Source organism: Phaethon lepturus, unplaced genomic scaffold (assembly GCF_000687285.1).
Source record: "Phaethon lepturus isolate BGI_N335 unplaced genomic scaffold, ASM68728v1 scaffold11032, whole genome shotgun sequence".
Taxonomy (NCBI): Eukaryota; Metazoa; Chordata; class Aves; order Phaethontiformes; family Phaethontidae; genus Phaethon; species Phaethon lepturus.
The window spans coordinates 21119-39105 of NW_010522640.1; the positions used below are offsets into that span (position 1 = coordinate 21119).

General features: G+C 37.3%; 1 protein-coding gene across 1 annotated transcript in view; it reads right to left on the reverse strand.

Annotated features, from left to right (window-relative positions):
* Nucleotides 1-17722, reverse strand: part of GOLGA4 (golgin A4) — a gene marked incomplete at its 3' end in the record, with an annotated part of 38831 nt that extends 21109 nt beyond the window's left edge. The window contains exons 1-10 of the mRNA XM_010281873.1: nt 17636-17722; nt 13016-13081; nt 11567-11881; nt 9038-9085; nt 8564-8620; nt 4894-4992; nt 4230-4368; nt 2752-2939; nt 1576-1659; nt 560-707 (exon numbers count right to left, since the gene is read on the reverse strand). Coding sequence (XP_010280175.1) covers nt 560-707; nt 1576-1659; nt 2752-2939; nt 4230-4368; nt 4894-4992; nt 8564-8620; nt 9038-9085; nt 11567-11881; nt 13016-13081; nt 17636-17722 — 1231 coding nt within the window. The remainder of the gene's footprint in view (nt 1-559; nt 708-1575; nt 1660-2751; nt 2940-4229; nt 4369-4893; nt 4993-8563; nt 8621-9037; nt 9086-11566; nt 11882-13015; nt 13082-17635) is intronic.
* Between the last annotated feature and the right edge of the window lie 265 nt (nt 17723-17987).

Genomic DNA, 17987 nt, shown 5'->3' on the forward strand with positions numbered 1-17987 from the left:
TCCAAGCCTGAAGCAAAAGGAACCATCACTGCTGTTTCACTAAAAAGAAATTGGAACTGCTTACACTATGATTATTGTAAGAAAATGCTTATTATGGTTACAACACATCCTCTTGTTTCTACTTCTTCCCAAGCTCTTACTAGCTAATAATAATGTAAAAGCTAATAATACACTCACTGTTATGTTTTCTGTGTAAAATACTGGTGGCATTATAATAATTTACAGATAGTTCCAAGTTTCCCTCCTGAAGTTAGACCAGCACAAAAAACTATCAATCTTTTATCCCACAAGTGTGAAACTACCGCTGCCCTTCAGCAGTTTCCTTCCTAACTCCAGCTGAGTTGATAACACAGACAAATCAGTCAAAAACATCCCCAAACTCTGCTGACCAGAAGTGAACTTCGTAATGACACTAGCAGGGGTGATACGTGGAACATTAGTAAAAAGAGCATCTCTTAACATCCATTCCAAACAGTAACTGATGAAAGAGTGGAAAAAGACCATGCTGAAGCTTTTTCATGTTCAAATGTGAAAGCTAATAATCTCCAGAATTTCTTACCAGCTCTTTCAGATTTTTCTTTCTGTTCTTTTAACTCCTCGCCTTTTGTAGTTATATGTTTGATCCGAGCACGCAGTTGGGCTATCTCCTCCTCCTTCATTTCCAATGTTTCATGCATTTGTCGCTTTGTCTCTGCAATTACCATGCCCTATGGAAAAGGTCCTTGTGATAAAAAGCTAGCAAATAAATAAAACATACAGCTAAAACAATTTCAAGCCAGGACACAATCTTTGTCAGGAATAAATTTTAATCTATTACTACAATACTAGAGATCATGTTTTCTTATGCCAGAAAACAGAAAATGCTAATGAAAAGAAGGTAAGAAATAGTGATTATTTTGAAGAGTAGCCAAAATTTATCTAGTGGTGAAAAGAACTCCTCTGGCAACTGAGGACCATCAGAAAACTTGCTCCTCCTGACACAGATACTTTTCTTTGAAATATGCACTCTGTAAACAAACAAAACCTAAAAGCATTGTAGTGTGCATGCTTCTCCTTAGAGAAGCATATTGAGTGTCAGCTATGTTGCTTATTACACCACCAGAAGTTACTCCAAGTACCAAGACTGTAGTAAAAAAAAAAAAAAACAACCTTGAAGGAACAAAACCTGAGAAACTTCATATTTCTAAGAAACTACAGTTACTTTTACTTCATTGGTAATTTTTAAATTAATTTGCATTCATTTATGTTGTATCTCATCTTCATTGGTGTTTGGGGTTTTTGATTGGGTTTTTTTGTGTGTGGTTTTTTTTTTTAAAGCTGGCATTGAGGAGTACATTCAGCTCCATCTTAAATAACATCATCTTGCAGTACTAAGTATAACCTAACAGACAAAAATCCTACAGTATCTATAGAATAAAATTCTCAGGTAGCTTCAATGATTTGCTTATTGAAACATAAACCAAACCAGATCAGGTGACTAAGAACAGCTTCTAATACCAAGCAGACAGATATTTTGAGTTTTAAACAGCCTTCTTCAAAAACTACACAGAGTTTAAAGAAAAAATTTTTGTTTACCTTGTCTTGTTCTAGCTGCTCAATCAAATTCTTTGCATCACGCAGCTGCGTAATCAGTTTAGTCTTCTCAGACATGTGAAGGTCCTAAAAAAAGACCCCAACCACAAGTTTAAAGCACTGCCATCTGTAAGAAAATACATCTCTTGGCTCTTTCAAAGAATCTTTCCCAGACTGCCACAGGATCAACAAGGCTGTCGTAACATTAAAAACGTGAAACGGGCTAGGACTGAGACTCTGCACTATGCCTTGGTGGAAGAGCACATAACAGAATCCAGGGAAATGAAAGTATGCAGCTTTAAATTACCTTTAAATCTCCCAGCGCTAGGCTGCCTCACAGTTTTCACAGTAATTCAGATATCTGAAGGCTTTGTTACAGCCTCCACAGGTTCTCTCACGGATGTCAGAGCTGCTACAGTAAAACAGGCAAGAAACATGCCTCAGGCATCTGCTCTACTCCCTGTGTCTTGGCTTACAAGACGATCTCAGCAATGCAACATTATAACTTCTCATAACTGGTCTTGTGCAAAATGCCCTTGAAATACTTGAATCTTTCAGAACTCTTTCGAATTGGGCTGGTGCCTAGAAACCAAGACAGTGAAGAGAAGCTGATCCCCACAACTGAAGTTGAGCACAGCTCTATTTTTCATGTTTTCATACTTCCATTACTATCAGTCACCTTATTTCTACTCCACACTTGGCATTAATGGCCTTGAAAGGAAAATTGAGCAAAATATTAACTTAACTTTGGGACTGCACTTACATTATCTTTACTACACTGTGCTCTCCACTGTCCTGTCTTCCTGCATTTTCTGTTCATTTACATAGCTACTAATGTCTCTTCCACTATGCCTTAAAAGTTCAGCTCTGCTCGCTTTCTCACTTTACCTCCTGTCTTGCCTCCTGTGCTAAGACATTCTTTTTCTCACCCAAACTTCCCACAGCTACATGATTTCTGATACCATTTTGATGGTTATTCATACACTCAGGTTTCATATCCTTTACAGCTTTTTGAATAATTGCTCAATGTGTTAATCCTAGGTGCTTTTTGCACCTTTAACTCCAAAAAACTACAGGGACAGTTTGTTTAATGGTGTGCCCTATTACAAAATTCTGCAAATATTGCAATTCTTACTGTGTGCTAGTAGCTACCCATAAAATTAAGAGCATTCTCCATACCTTCATTTTCTCCAGTTCCTGAAGCCTTTCTTCTAACTGTTCTTGAAGTGCCTCTTTCTCGTTGGTTAACTGGGCACAGCGCTCTTTGTGTGACCGAATCATTTCCTTACAACGCTGCAGCAAGTTCTCTTGGCGCTTCACCCTCTGATTAAGAGTTTCCAGTGTTTTAACAGAACCTTCATTACCCTCTACAAGACAACACAGCAACATTCTCATGTGCACACTGTTTCCAAAAATGTAGATTTGCATTCATCATTCACATTGCGGGCGATTCACAGCTCTCTAAAGAAAGTTGTGCAAAAAGTCTGCAAAACTTCCTAGTGACTACTGTAACTGCCAGAAATATGCCACACACACACAGAGAACAGCAAATACAGTCTTTCACCTCAAATTAATTTACAAAACTCCAGTTACTATACAAGCTTCAAAATCAAACTATTACTCAACGAGGTTTTCTATGCGATTAAAAAGTTACCATGATTTATAAACCTGCCTGCTGCTAGTAACAGAACATTCAAAAGCAGGAAAGAATGCAATGCAAAACCAAATCACATCTCTCAAGAGCTAGAAGACAGATTCCTGCTTTCCCAGGGCTGGGTATGACGTTAAAATATCCGGGTTGGCAATACTACATTTGGCATTATGATAAAGGCCAAGTTTAGCGTCTTTCTGAGCTATACTCCTCTGTATAACTGGCACATGGGTAATACTTTATTGTGTGTTCTGCTCTGATGCTCTGGAGGTTGTAAGAGTACTTCGCATGGAAATAGGATCAAACAAATTCACAGAGGCCCAGGTCATGACCATAGGTCTTACACCATACTGTCCAGAAACAGACTCCAGCACAGGAAACATCCTGAACCTTGATTCCTGGGGACTGGATACTTACGTTATTTCCTAAGCACTACAAAGACATGACACTGGATAAGAAAATCTCTGATCTAACCTTCATATTATCCGAATATATGAAAATCATGGCAGGTGCTGAACAAAGATAACTTCAAGATGCATGTTCGCCTCTGTCTGAACCCTACCTTGTATGAAGGATACCAATGAATGACACTTTCATTATATATCAGCATTACAATGTTCCTTGCTGAGTAATCAAATATACACAATACTGGGAGTCCCGTAACTCAGATAACCTCCTGATATGAGGAACACTTAGATTATTCAATCGCATGACTACCAAAATTGATCTTTGGTCTTTTAGGTAACAAACCCTACTGGCAAAAGTAACATGATACTATGATCATTATTGACAAAGGCAAGACATATCAAATTTGAATCCTTATGGAAATTTAGTGTCTTAGAAGAGTTATCCAATCCTCTGCCAAACTATTTTCAAAACAATTGTCCTCTTCTAGAAAATATATCCTTACTATATGTTGAGCCCTGAGTACTGTTACTCCATCATAAATAACTGCAGGCTTATTCCCCAAAATTCAAGATCTCTTGAAAAAAGCCGGAATACCTACCATTGCTTCCTGATTCCACAGTATTTTCTGTACTGATTTCTTTTGTTGGACTTTGAACTTGTGGTTCAGACTGGATATTTGGATCAGGCAATTCAGTGCCTATCTGACCATTCTGTAACCTCTGTTTCAGCAATGATACCTAAACAAAACATCATTTTTGTTAAAAAAACCCAAGGATTCTAAGACGACTATGTTGTCATCTTCAAAACTAGAGAGTTAAATAAAACTGATACCAGCAAGCAGAGAAAGAAAATCTGCCTGAATTTTTTTAGCATTTTTTAAAATCAGAATTATGTTTCCAATTAACAAAAACAGTATCATTATGAGTGGAGAAACAAAGACCAATTAAGTAAAACACACAAATTTTGCCAAAGCAATTTCAGCTCAAACATCTGCTAATGTTATGTTCTTGATAATAAAGACATTACAAAGGTATTTAAGCACAGATCAAACAATCATATTTACCATGAGTGAGATTTTCAAAGGTATCCTCTACTATATAAAGATGCACTTGATTTCTAGGTAATCATAAATTTTCAAGAAGCTTTACAACATAGCAGCGATTATAAAAAAACATGGACATACATTATAGGAAATACATAATTAAAAAAAAAGGTGTAGGAAGAGCACTTCTAAAGAACATCTGTTGGGTAAGGTATCTCACCTGAGTTTGCAGGACACTAATAAGTTGATCCTTTTCTTCTAAGGAAGCATCAAATTCCTCTTGGAGATGTTTCTTAGCTTGTTGATCCATCTGGAGCTCCTAAGAATCATAAACAGATGCATCTCAAATGAAAACTGAAATGTGAATTTACAAGGCTTATAAAAATATTGTGAAATAATATTAAAAATACCTCATTGCAGTTGTAACCCCAGAAAACAACCATAAAGCAGGTATTTCTTTTACTATACAACATTCCACACAACATAATAAGAACATCCCAGCACTAAAACAGTCTAGATTTGATGCAAAATTATCAAGGATTCTTTCTTCCTAAAAATAGGTTTGTGTAGGGATCACTTCAAGCCTGCTCTTGAAAAATGGCTTCCATGCACACATGGAAACCCCCTGGGAGTTGAAGACTGCACTTCGGAAAACTAGATTCTTTATTTAGCCACCATATTAAGTCAACACAAACAGCAGAAATGTAAATTTCTCTTATGTTCATTCAATATGTTAGTATTCTAATATGACAAATGCCGTTTATAACGGCAGAAAGTTGCCTTTTTTCCCCTCAAATGAGAAAGCCTGAGAATGCCAAACAACTTCAACTATGTGGCTTTACTTCCTACATGCTTGCATTCACCTGGCCAAACACCTTTAGAAACTTGTATATGTTGCCTAAATGCATTGGTGTTACCTACATAATCTTATAAAATACTGCTTTAGGGAGGTTTCTTTTATTTACTTTCTATGCTTTAAGACTTACAATTTTTAATGTCTTTAATTATTATTCTAATAGAACAATAAATGTATTTAAAGTTATATTAATTCACATCTAACTTCCCTAGAGAATTGGAACCATACACATTTCATGCATGCATGCCAAATAATTTCCCAAACTTCTATTTAATTTTTTTTTTTTATGTGTTTACTTTGTCCACATGTAACTTCCCAATGATTTACCCCAGGAAGCTAATGCTTCTATGATCATTAATCTGCAAAGGCTGCTTGTATAAAAGCAAGCACCACGCATAAACATTGGTTCTGTTAGCAAGGCAAAGGCAGATGACAATAGAAAGCAAAAGAAAGGATGAAAAAGGTTGAAAAAGCAAACAACAGACAAAACACAGGGCACTGGATGCTACCTGTGTAGCCTTCCCCCAAGTCTGAAACTTTTATGCTCTCTTGCTGCCTATCCCTTACCTCCAACAGTGCATCCCAGCTGCCATAGTTGAGCCTGATCCCAGCTTTGAGAACCGCAGTTGTGTGAACTGAACCCGCCCTGCCACGCATGGGCAGGAAGGCATCACTGGAACAACTATTTCCTTCTCTTCTCAAGTAACTATATCCACTTTTTAACCCTGCACTGCCTCAGGTTCTCAACAGCTACTAATCACGTTTCCGCCTTGTGCTTCTGAGCTTTGGAAGCGATTTCTTCCAAGCAAAGCAAAGCAGCTCAGTGCAAGAACAAGTGACACAGAGATTTATTGAAACCAACACAGAAACATTCCTCTTTGGATCCCAAAGTCCATTCTGATGCTTGTCTGAGAAGGAGAACACTGAAGACTGCTGTTGAGGGATTACTCTTAACAGGAAAAAACTAAGGTAAGCAAAAGACATGGATTTCCAGCAGCTATTTCACACTGTCAGCACGGCCTCACAAGAGGTTTATTTTATTCTTACATGGCCCTCTTAGAAGAAACTTGTCTGATTCAACATATTTATGGGAAAAATGGACTGTAGGATGAAATAAAGGATTTTTAAAATTAATTTCTGATAACAAATTATTACATCAATGAATGATCTATTTTGTACCATTTTAGCTTCCACAATGGAAACGCACCATTTTATTTGTAAGTTTTCTTTTAAGTCTTTTTTACCAAATGCTACACTTGGGCCTCCCAAAGACCAAAAACCTACTTCTTGAAGTTTTTCAATTCATAGAAAAGAACCTCAGTGTTAGAGTTGAAGGAATCTTTAAATCTACAAACTTTATAAGGAAGAAATTAAATTTCACACTATATATATACACACATATATACACACAAGAATCAGAAAAAAAACCCCATACGTATCTCTCTCAATCAGAAAGACAATGACAGAAGAAGTAAAAAAATAAGTATGCACACGTGCAACCCTTTCTCATACTCAAAAGCTTAAATTCTGATATATATATATGCCTTCCAAACTCTACCAAGCACCAGTAAGCTGGAAAACTAAACCTACTGGAGCATGTGGATATAGACTTAGCACAGAATGAGCTTCTTTCATTTGACCTTGTAGTGACCTGGAAAAAAAAAAAATTGGCAAGCCACTTCTGTCAGTAATGCACTGGGTGTCCACCTCTTATGGGCTGACAGTTTAGCTTATGACAGGGTGACAGCCCAGGAGCAGGCTCTGGCCCAGATGAGCACAGGAAACCCAGCACGCTGAACCACTGCTCTCAGCTGCTGGGGCAGAGCAGCACAGATCTGAGCCAAAATGCTACCCCCGTGCAACCACAATTTACAGCCTGCTTACCTTGAGTACCCCGCATCGCTGAAGAAGAGTGCCCCGCAATTTGCCAGTGATCTCCTTTGAAGTGACTGGCTGCCCAACTGGTTGCACAGGGGCAGCCCCTTGCGGGTGAGCACAAGCGTCGGGTACCTGCATGTCCAGATGCTCGCAGTCACCGTCCCTCACCCTTGAGGGACTGACCCTGGCTCCTGTCTGCAGGCGAGACTCCCGACTACCTGGAGGCTAGTCTGCCTTCAGGCAAAGGTGGGACCTCGCCATGGTCTGATGGCTCTTGCAACCTCCAAGCCAGTGCTGCTGCTCGGCACGGTGCACGCCAAAAACAGGAGCGCAGCCACAGAGAAAGCCCATGGCTTTGAGCAAGCTGGCACCCAGCTCCCAAGAGAGCTAAGAACATGAACAGAGAGGCCCTTGCACATCCGTCTCCAAATCTGATGCTGCACTGGCTCTTGGGGCAGTAAAAAGGCTTCAGCTTCACATTCTGCTTCACCAGGGTTTGACAATATGGCTTTTGTGAGTTTGCCCTTTTAATTTGCTCTGCCCAATAATTTGTATATGTCTTTTAATTAAGTCCAATATGTTTATTATCAATACCAAATACATTAGAGCTTCTCCTTTTCATTTCATTATAATCTGAGACAATAAATCATAACACAACCTACCTGATTTTGTGATTGAAATCAAACTATATTACAAATCCATAAAAACAATGTAAATAATATAACTGAGATCAATATGAATATTTTTAAAAATTTGATCCTAAATTTTTTTATTGATAATCATTACAATCTTTATTAAATGTGCCTAACATTGGTATTTCTCAATATTAGAAAAGCAACAAATTCCACAGGGACATCTACTGCTGAGCCCAACAATACTACAAGAACTACACACATTTCTACCTATTTCACAATAGAAAAGCAGTTCAGTCAGTATAAAGAACTGCTCTGCCTTAGAGTATGACAATATGCTGCTGAATGGGAAACAAGCTAGAGAAATAATCCCATATAAACAAATCAAAACAAGTGGTAAAAAATCCCTGCTATGCAAAAGAAAATATTTTGTAAAGTGAACAAACAAAACCCAAAAGTTAGGCAGAGAAAGATCCTATGTATATGTGGTATAAAGTAAATATTCAGTCAATAAAGGAAATTACCTCTCTTAGTTCTCCAATTCTGCGAAGTGCTTTATCCTGACTTTGACTCAGAATGCCCTTAAAAAAAGTTGGAATAAACATCAGGTGTATTAAATGTAACTATATATAAAGTATAAATAAATTAATAGAATTGTAATTCATCAGAATAATTAATGATTTGTATTTCTCTTTCAAGTCAAATTCGGTGTGTAAGTGTGAAGTAAGACTGCGGGTTGGCAGTCTATCACCTGAATACAGCTGATGCAATAAAAAAGGCTGGAGTACAATTGCTTCACAGTTATTTTGACAAGTCAGTATTAGCTTGGCTTCCTTAGAAATGCCAGGTAAAAAAAAGGTCTTTTGTTGTATACACACACAACGTATTGTGTAAAAACACACATACACAATGCACTGAAAATTAAATCTGTATTTGCACTACACAATTGAAGATTCAGGAAAGCATTCAGGTAAGAGAGGATGAAAAGTAATGCTTACCTGTAGCTTCTTCTTCTCCCGCTGCATAACTTGATAAGCAGACACTAGCTAAAATATAGAAATCGGGTATAATGATGATAATGCATCCACTTATAGCTATCAAAATAATTTGCTTCGTTGTACCACTACCTGCATTTTCAAATTCTTCACTTGAGAAAGCTCTTCTGACAAAAACACACTTAAATTTTATCAATGTTTCCTTTTTCTGTTTATAAAATATCTCCAATGTGTTAAAAAAAATGAAGCCGACATGACAAAACAATGAGGTTACTCAGCATTCATGCAGTTCTCCTTTCACTAAAAGGGCCTCTAAGAACAGCCATGCTTCAATACAGTCAGTCAAACAAACAACTGTATCAGAAAGTTACCTCCCAGACAGCTACCCCACAGGGTATGTACATTTGTAAGGGCTCATGTCCCAGTGAGCTTAAATAAAATGAATTTTACAATGACTATGCATTAAAAAATACACTCACAAGTCTAGCAAAAAAAGGTCTGTTAATACTGAATAGTCTCATCCCATGTGCTTTGCACATACCCAGCAGAGACAAAGAAAGACTGGAAGTGGACAGTATTTCTCATTGTAAGTCGACAAAAGGACTTCATGAGTAATTGCACAATTTAATTTAATTAAAAATTTGATCACAATTGCCTAAGCTGTCCAAAGCTGAAGTAGCATAACGGCACCTGGAATTAGAATATTCCATTTTCAAATTGCTGAAAAATTAAAGGAAAACTAATACAAAACACAAAAACCAGAAATCTCTCAGTCAAAAGGTAGCTTCAAATTCTTATTTAAAATAAACTAGAATGTTTCAGAATTCAAAATTACTTTTCATTTCAGAGTCACACTTATTTTGCACTTAAAAGAAAATTAAAACTACTATGGACGGTTTTTCTTACCATGTTTTTTGAGATGCTAACTTTGTATCCTACTTTAAATAAGAAAAAAATTTACATCTTACATTCTCATTATATATTGAAACTACTTTTTTCCAAGCTCCAGCAAAAAAGTTTTTTTTCCAACAGAACTAAAGAAATTCACAAAACCAGAAAAAATTCCAGACCCTTTCAACAGCGAAAATTAAGACTTGCTGGAGCTAATTAAAAAAAAAAAAAAAAAAAAAAAAAAAAATCAACCAAACCAAACCAAACCTACAAACTGAATAATTTTCATTTTGGAAACACTTTACATAAGGTTTTGGTTTTGTTTTTTTTAAATCTCATTACACTAGCTGGAAGAGAACGAAAAATTAATGGAAGACAACTGTTTTGTTGGGCATGTGCCGAATGCTGTAATTGCTGTATACATATTTGAGATTCCAGGGATTTTGACAGTAATAGCCAAAATTCTGCACAGGAATTTTTGTATTTGAGGGCAGTAAACATTTAAAGAACTATAAATAACACTGCAAATGGACAACTTTAAATGCAGAACACATACTTTAAAAAAAAAACAAAAAAATCCAACACCACCACTTGGAAAGCTTTACTTTTATCAACAATTTGGAAAATGAGTAGCAAAACTACTTATATAATTTGTTTTCACTAAAATAGCAAAAGAAATAGTCCTTGAATGAACTACTCCAGGGGATACCTGAAAATTATGGGGAGTAGAACTTATTTATTGAAAACAAAATGCTTGCCCATTGCACGTACATGGAATATCACAGAATCATAGAATGGTAGGGGTTGGAAGGGACCTCTGAAGATCCCAGGTCCAACCCCCCTGCCAAGGCAGGATCACCTAGGGCAGGTTGCACAGGAACGCGTCCAGTCAGGTGTTGAAGGTCTCCAGAGAAGGAAACTCCACAACCTCTCTGGGCAGCCTGTTCCAGTGCTCCGTCACCCTCACAGTAAAGAAGTTTTTCCTCATGTCGAGGTGGAATTTCCTGTGCTGCAGTTCATGCCCATTGCCCCTCGTCCTGTCACTGGGCACTACTGAAAAGAGACTGGCTCCATCCTCCTGACAGCCACCCTTCAGATATTTATAGACATTGGTAAGGTCCCCTCTCAGCCTTCTCTTCTCCAGACTAAATAGCCTCAGGTGTCTCAGCCTTTCCTCATATGAATACACATGTATTCCACGTACGTGAATATACATTCACGTACGTGGAATACATGTTGTGTACTTTTAAGTTTCAGAAGAAAAGTTAATTTGCTGTCATGTGAGGACAAGCGATGCTCACCTCCGTACTGAACTCCACCCCTTGCTACTGCTGTTCAGCAGAAACCATCATAGGCCTACTTTGTGTGAGTAACTACTCATTAATATCTATTGCTTACAACATGAAACTATTTACAAACAAGAGAAGAAATGGATTCCCACATTTTGTTACCAGAAAAACATCTGGCCTATCTAGGCCAAAAATAACTGGACTTACAACAATAACTTAACTTCCACGTTAGCTGTAAGTTGATCCATTTGCTCCAAACATGAAAACAGAAAGATTATCCACTACTGCAGTACCTGCTAGCCTCATCTCTTTCCCCTCTCTGCCCAGGTAAGTCAGTAGCACCATTGCCTACCTCTGAGTATTTTCCCCTGTAGTTGCCCAAACTGCGTTCCATTCTGCGCAGTCGCTGCAGCAACTGCTCTTTGCTGAGGCTGTCCATATTTCCCGGAGGCTCTTCTGTTTCACTTTCAATGTCAGAAGGTGGATCAAAGGTGGGACCGGCTGCATCCAAGTCCAGTCGATTCAATGAGTCTCTTGAAGAAGTTCGTACCAGGGACTCCTTAGAAGAAGAGCGGAACAGGGACTCCTTTACTGGGCTCCGGAACAAAGACTCCATGGAGGGAACTCGGAGCTGAAGCCTCTGGGCAAAAGACTGAGTGTCACTCAGCTGCAAAAATTCAAAGCAAGTGATTACTTCTGTGCTGCTTTTAGGCAGACAGACACACTGAAGCCCAGGGAACAGAGACCTGGCCTGGGCAAAGGAATGATTGTTGCCTAACACATGCATGACACCAAAGAGTTACCACTCCCTTAGAAGAATCATCTCCTTGTGCAGAAAAATGAAGCATGCAACTACCAGATGTGGGCAATTTCAGACAGCAACTAAATCCAACAAACTACAGCTCCAATTTAAACTTCTAAAAGAATGTATTTCTGTGTAACCCCTTTAAAAAGTGAAAAAGATGTAAGTAAAATAAATAGTTGCATTTACTGTTGTTCCAAATGTAAGAAAAAAAATATAAAATTTGCATGACTCACTCGATGTATTAAACAGAAGACTGTATTTGTATCAAAGACACAAAGATACTTTCCTGTGATTAAGAGAACAAATTTATTGTAAAAGTCCTTGTACAATAGTTAGCTCCAGCACGCTGTCTTAAACAGTCCCTTTTTTTATTTTAAATGGCTTTATGATTTTCACATAAAATGCAATTATTGATTTATGCAGCTAAAATACTTACGCTGTTCTGAAACAAAAGATTCTGTGCTATGGTACCATATACTGCTGTTACTACGTAAGTGATTTGAAAGCATTACTGTTGGGATACACGCGCTAGGAGCCACTGCTAATCCCACTCGAGCAAGCTGAACATTTTCTGAGACATTGAAGAATGACCTCCACCTTTATCACTTGCGACAATTTTTTTAAGCCCATCAGTTCCTTCAGCTATGTATTAGCTTTCTAGCCATCCAATATGTTCTCTATTTTTGAAAGCGGCGTTAACACTCCATATCCCGTGCTGGCTGTGTCTGTGAGCAATGAGACGCAACTCAACGAAGGTAGCCTGCGGCACGCTGTCAGATACTGCTAACCTGTCCCTACAAAAAAAGCTCCATGCGTCAGCGACAACACTTAACACCAGCTAATAGGATTATACACAAAACATCCTAGTACCCTTACAGGCAAGCCCTTGTCACCCCTGCTCCAGCACGAAGATATATATTGGACACTTGAGCCAACATAACACAAAGACAACGCGGCGGTGAAGGAGGAAACAAACCCCCTGTATCCTTCCCATACCTGCGGGGAGGCTGGTCCACTTCCATTGTTTTCTGTGGATCTGGGAAGTGGTTGTTTAGTTAAGCTCTACAGGAGGAAAAACAACAGTTAGAAGGAATAGACTACACAGACTGTAATTCACCGATTCCTACGAATAGCAGCTGTGCTTTTTCCTTGCTTGTGTTTTTAGTACTTTCTTTTGAATGTTTATTAAGATGTCTTCATGCAAACAAGCTAGTTTGTTAAATTCAAAACAGATTGCTGCAATATACAGAACTACAAAGCAGCTATGTGTGCATGGATTAGTATGAGACATCTGCAAATGCTGACATCTCCATTTAAATTATTCACAATGATTATTTATGTAACATTTATGCACAAATCAAAGAAACACCAAAAAGACAAAATGATAGCAGGAAAAAATCTAATTGATGACCAGTGCTGTTTACAGCCAACATGAGTAACACTGCAATCACACCATCTTCCTCTGTTTAAGCACATTTTGGGGGTATGGGATAGAAACTACCTGTAAAAAAAGTGCTGGTAACAGGTTGTTTAAGACTCCAAACAAGCACAGGAAGGAAATTAGACTTTCAGAAAAAAACATCCTGTGCAAAACTTCACATGTACATTCCTCTGCACTTCCAAACAAAGAAGAACAAACAAACAAACAAACAACCCTACCCACCAAAAAACAAAATCAACACAACAGAAAACAATTGCTTTTTTTTGGTTTGGTTTGGTTTTGTTTTGTTTTTAACAGAGTTTGGACATTACTGTTCCTAGTTTGTCTATCCTGCTTTTCCTGTGTTCTGTATGCAGGTGTTTTTAACCTGTACAAATGCAGTATTCTCGTGTTTAAACCAAGTCAAACTGAAGTAGAAAAACATGCTAGAAACCATCTTGGATATGATTTTTTCCCAAGAGAAGCAACCCACTGAGACATATTGAACAAAGTATGAGGAATTCAGCTAAAAGTAGTATAACTTTTAATTTTTAATCAAGATGTACCCTGATAGTTATATGCAAACTGTAAAATCTAGGGTATATATACAACTCAAATATCAATCATAATATCCATGTATCTGCTACATGAGTACACTCACAGCTTGTACTCTGTGTGGATATGCAGATAAGCATAAACATAAATGTAGAAGAATGATTCAGTGTAAAACTGCTTCAGAAAGGTTTGACGGTGAGCAAACTTGAGGAAGTACAAAAATACCAAAGAAAGAGAAATCCAGACAGTTAAGGAAGCCAGAGAAATGAGCAGTCACCCAGAATCAAGGCAAAATGAGCAATAACCAGCCATACAAGAAATCTGTTTGGATTTGGAAATCGCAGTTTACCTGGCTTGAACAAAATCTGCATTCTGCTCCAGAGCACTATACTGTTGCAGCGGATTTATTCCTAATGGATTAAGAGCTCTTACTGGGTTTTAAACTAAAGCACTCCTACATTTTATTCTTGGCTCCATTACCTGTTCTTTTTCACTTCCTAACTGGAAAGTTAATAATAAGGGTAATCCAAACAAAAATTTATCTTCTGCTTTATAATTTACAAGCATCTACCGTGATAGTATTGCACTGACAACAGAGGAAGACAAATACTTTACCAAGAACTACAAACTAACTACAAACACTTCTTTGAAAAACCATGTATTTTGAAACCCATAAAAAGAATTAAAGGAAACTATGGAAGGTTTGTACATCTAATTCGTAAGACTAATATAGTAATATTTAAGGTGTATTTTAAAACACAAGATTAAGTAGATTTGTTAAATCTAATGAAGTGGTTACAAATATAAAAACCATAGGTGCTGCTCTTTTCTGTGAAGATCCTTAAAAAGCTGCCATTTAAGGATCTATGAAGATTCTTTTAAAAAAAAAGCCATTTCAAAACTGAAGTCGCCACTTTTAAAATTTTCCCATTAATTGTGCTGACATCTTCGTATTCAATCTGTGTGAACAAAAGTAGAACCTATATTTGGGATTAGACTGTCTATTGACATAAATTATAAAAGGGATACACTGGTAATCTTTTGTATAAAAACTGGACCACCACAGGTATCTAGCTGCTGCAATTCTAAGTCACTGTGCTCTAGGGCAAAGGGTCACATTCTGGTGTCCGCCCAGCGAAAGGTAAGCATGAATGGAAGTTGCTATATGTAAGTATGGATTCAAGAGGCTTTGAAGAGCTTAAAAGCCCATGCCTTTGTTAAGCCTTACGAGACGTTTCAGTAAGGCTAGAAACAGAGAGCACAGGCTGGCGCTTTGAAAGCGGTAAAACCAGCAGAGTTATGTCAGGGTTTCTGGAGACCAACAGAAGACTTTCCTCCATGAACCCACAGAACATACAAAACTATATTTCTATCCAAAGAGAGCTATACTTCAAATTCCCAATAACAAAAAGCAACCTTTCTATTAAGATGTATAAACCAGAGCTCAGTTTTAACTGGAGCACATCAGGGCATTCTAGTGACACTTGTGCTTCCTTATTTCCTTATTTCTGAAATGCAAACTCACTCTTTTATTTCTCAAAGGTATGAATAGATTTGTAAGCATAAAGAGTGAAAGCTTAAAATGTCTGCACTTAAAATCATTTTACTGTTCTACCTCCTTCTCAGGTATTCCAAAATTGAGTAAACTGCGGAGGAAGGGAGGAAAGCTTAGTACACATTTTCTTCCCTCATTTTCCGTTAAATTTTCTTCAAAACAACCTCCAAGAATATTTGAACTGTTTCTTCATGCAACAAAACCCATGCAGCTCAGTAAAGTGTTTATATTAACTTCACTTACGCTAAAAAATCCACAATTCCAGTCACTTCTCTACGATGCTCACTCTTGGATCACACATCACTTGCACACACACAGTTAAAATACTGGTCTGTTTTAGCAGAATTATTACGCATTTGTGTGTGTTGGTTAAACCTTCCCCTCTCCTGCATCCTTAGTTCACAGGTTTCCCAAATGTATACAATGTTTTTTTAAAAAACATATATTTGTATATAACTGGCCCTCCTCTTCCCTACAAACTTTTATATAATTGTTTTTTCCCTCAATTCTTACTGTAAGAGTACAGCTCTAGAGCCTTTATAAAGTTCAGCGAACAAAATCACTTTACAGATATTGTATTATTAATACACATTGGTAACATTCACAATAACATTATTATAATTATTTGCTATGTATGCACTCTTGTATATAAACATGCAAGTCAGTGATTCCTGCCACTAAAGTATATACTGAAAGATAATATAAAGACAACACTTGAGCATTCACAGAAGTATGTTTTTCAAAATGCAACTGCAGTAGGGGTATTGTGTAGTGAAAAACAGCCCACAACTGTTTACTACTATAAGTGTAGAAAAGCTTAATTAAATTTGCAGTGAAACTTTAATTAGTGATCACTAGACCAAGAATATGGTCAAAATACCTAGAACTGAAAAAAAAAAATCTAGTAACTATTTCTAAACTACAGATTTCAGTACAGTATTAATGTTCTCTTTGCTCCTCATCAGAAAGCTCAATCTTGAGAACTAGCAATGAATCTGTGCTCTAAGGACATGCTCTAAACAAGCATAACCCTTTACAACAGATGAAGACTTTGTACACTTAATCACTGTTTCAGTCCAATCTTGCTTAGCTTGAGAGAGACAAGTTCAACACAACATGCTGTGTTGTGCTATGTCCATCTGCTTATCAAATTTCTATCCTGTTACAGCTTTCAGTGACTTGTCATTTTCAGCCTCTACACGAGCAGCAAAAAAGCCCTTGCTAAAATGGAAAAGAAAAATAATTATGAAGTATAAGGATGTATAATCTAATAAGGATGCGTTGGGACTCTAAAAAACACTGCGTTTTGAACCACTATGGACTCAGGAACGCCATGCCTTCGAAGGATGTGAAAGATGCCATCCCAGGTCTGTGACAATAATGAAAAGAATACAGCTTTGTATGTACGTATGTTAGAAAGTAGAAGGCTGCTTTCCTCCCTATGCCTGCTTCTTTTTCTTCACTTGTATACTATGGAAACATTTCCAGGCAAGGAAGTAGATATGTAAAATAAAATCTAATTATTAAAAAACCCCAACTATTTATCTTCACAATAATAGCTGCCAGGTTACCACCTAGAAGTAGCTGAATTTCAGTGTCTATGTAAGATAATTATTTCCTGCTACCATTAGTAGTAAATGACATTGTGAGGCTTTCACTGTACACAGCAAAAAGCATGTAGTCTTTAGACAAAAAACAATCTCAGTTTTTATCAAAACCATTTATCTTGAAATACATACAGACATACATAAAAATGAAGAGGAAGACTTTCAATGGCATTAATGAATACTAAGCAACAAACATACAAACTTTTGCAACAATTATTTAAAAGTTGTGTAGGGTATGGTTACCTGTGTAACAGAAAACGTGTTAACTTTTTTATGTTACAATAAATTCACATCATACAGCACACCAGCCAGGAGCTACCAGGTACTACCTCCGTGAAATTTAGTGCAGGGTTAGCAACAGGGTAGTTAAGATAGATGCTTTTGTGAGAACAAGCCACAAGCAACACTAGGTTTGCTTTCTAGTACAGTACTCTCCTGCCCCTGCTAAAGGCATCACTAAGAGGGGTGGGAGGACTCACCACACCGTCACTCTGTGGCTTAGGTTGTTTGGTGGGATCCAAAGCAAAGATAGTATACTCAGAGAGAAAAGCAGGTTCTGCTATCATCCCGGCTAGCAGCTGTCATTCAATGCAAAAAGTAGGAAAACGAAAATAAATCAAGTAATAAGGTAAAGAAAGTTGCACGATTTTACTCAATTTTTCAACGCCATTAAAAACATCATAAAACAATAGAGCAGTTTATCAGATAACAGATATTGATAGAGGCAGGACAAAACCAGAAAATATGCATTAGATAATTTCAGAACCAAAAATATAGTTTTGGTAATTCAGAAGCAAAGAAACTCACAATTAAAAAAAAAAATCCTAATTT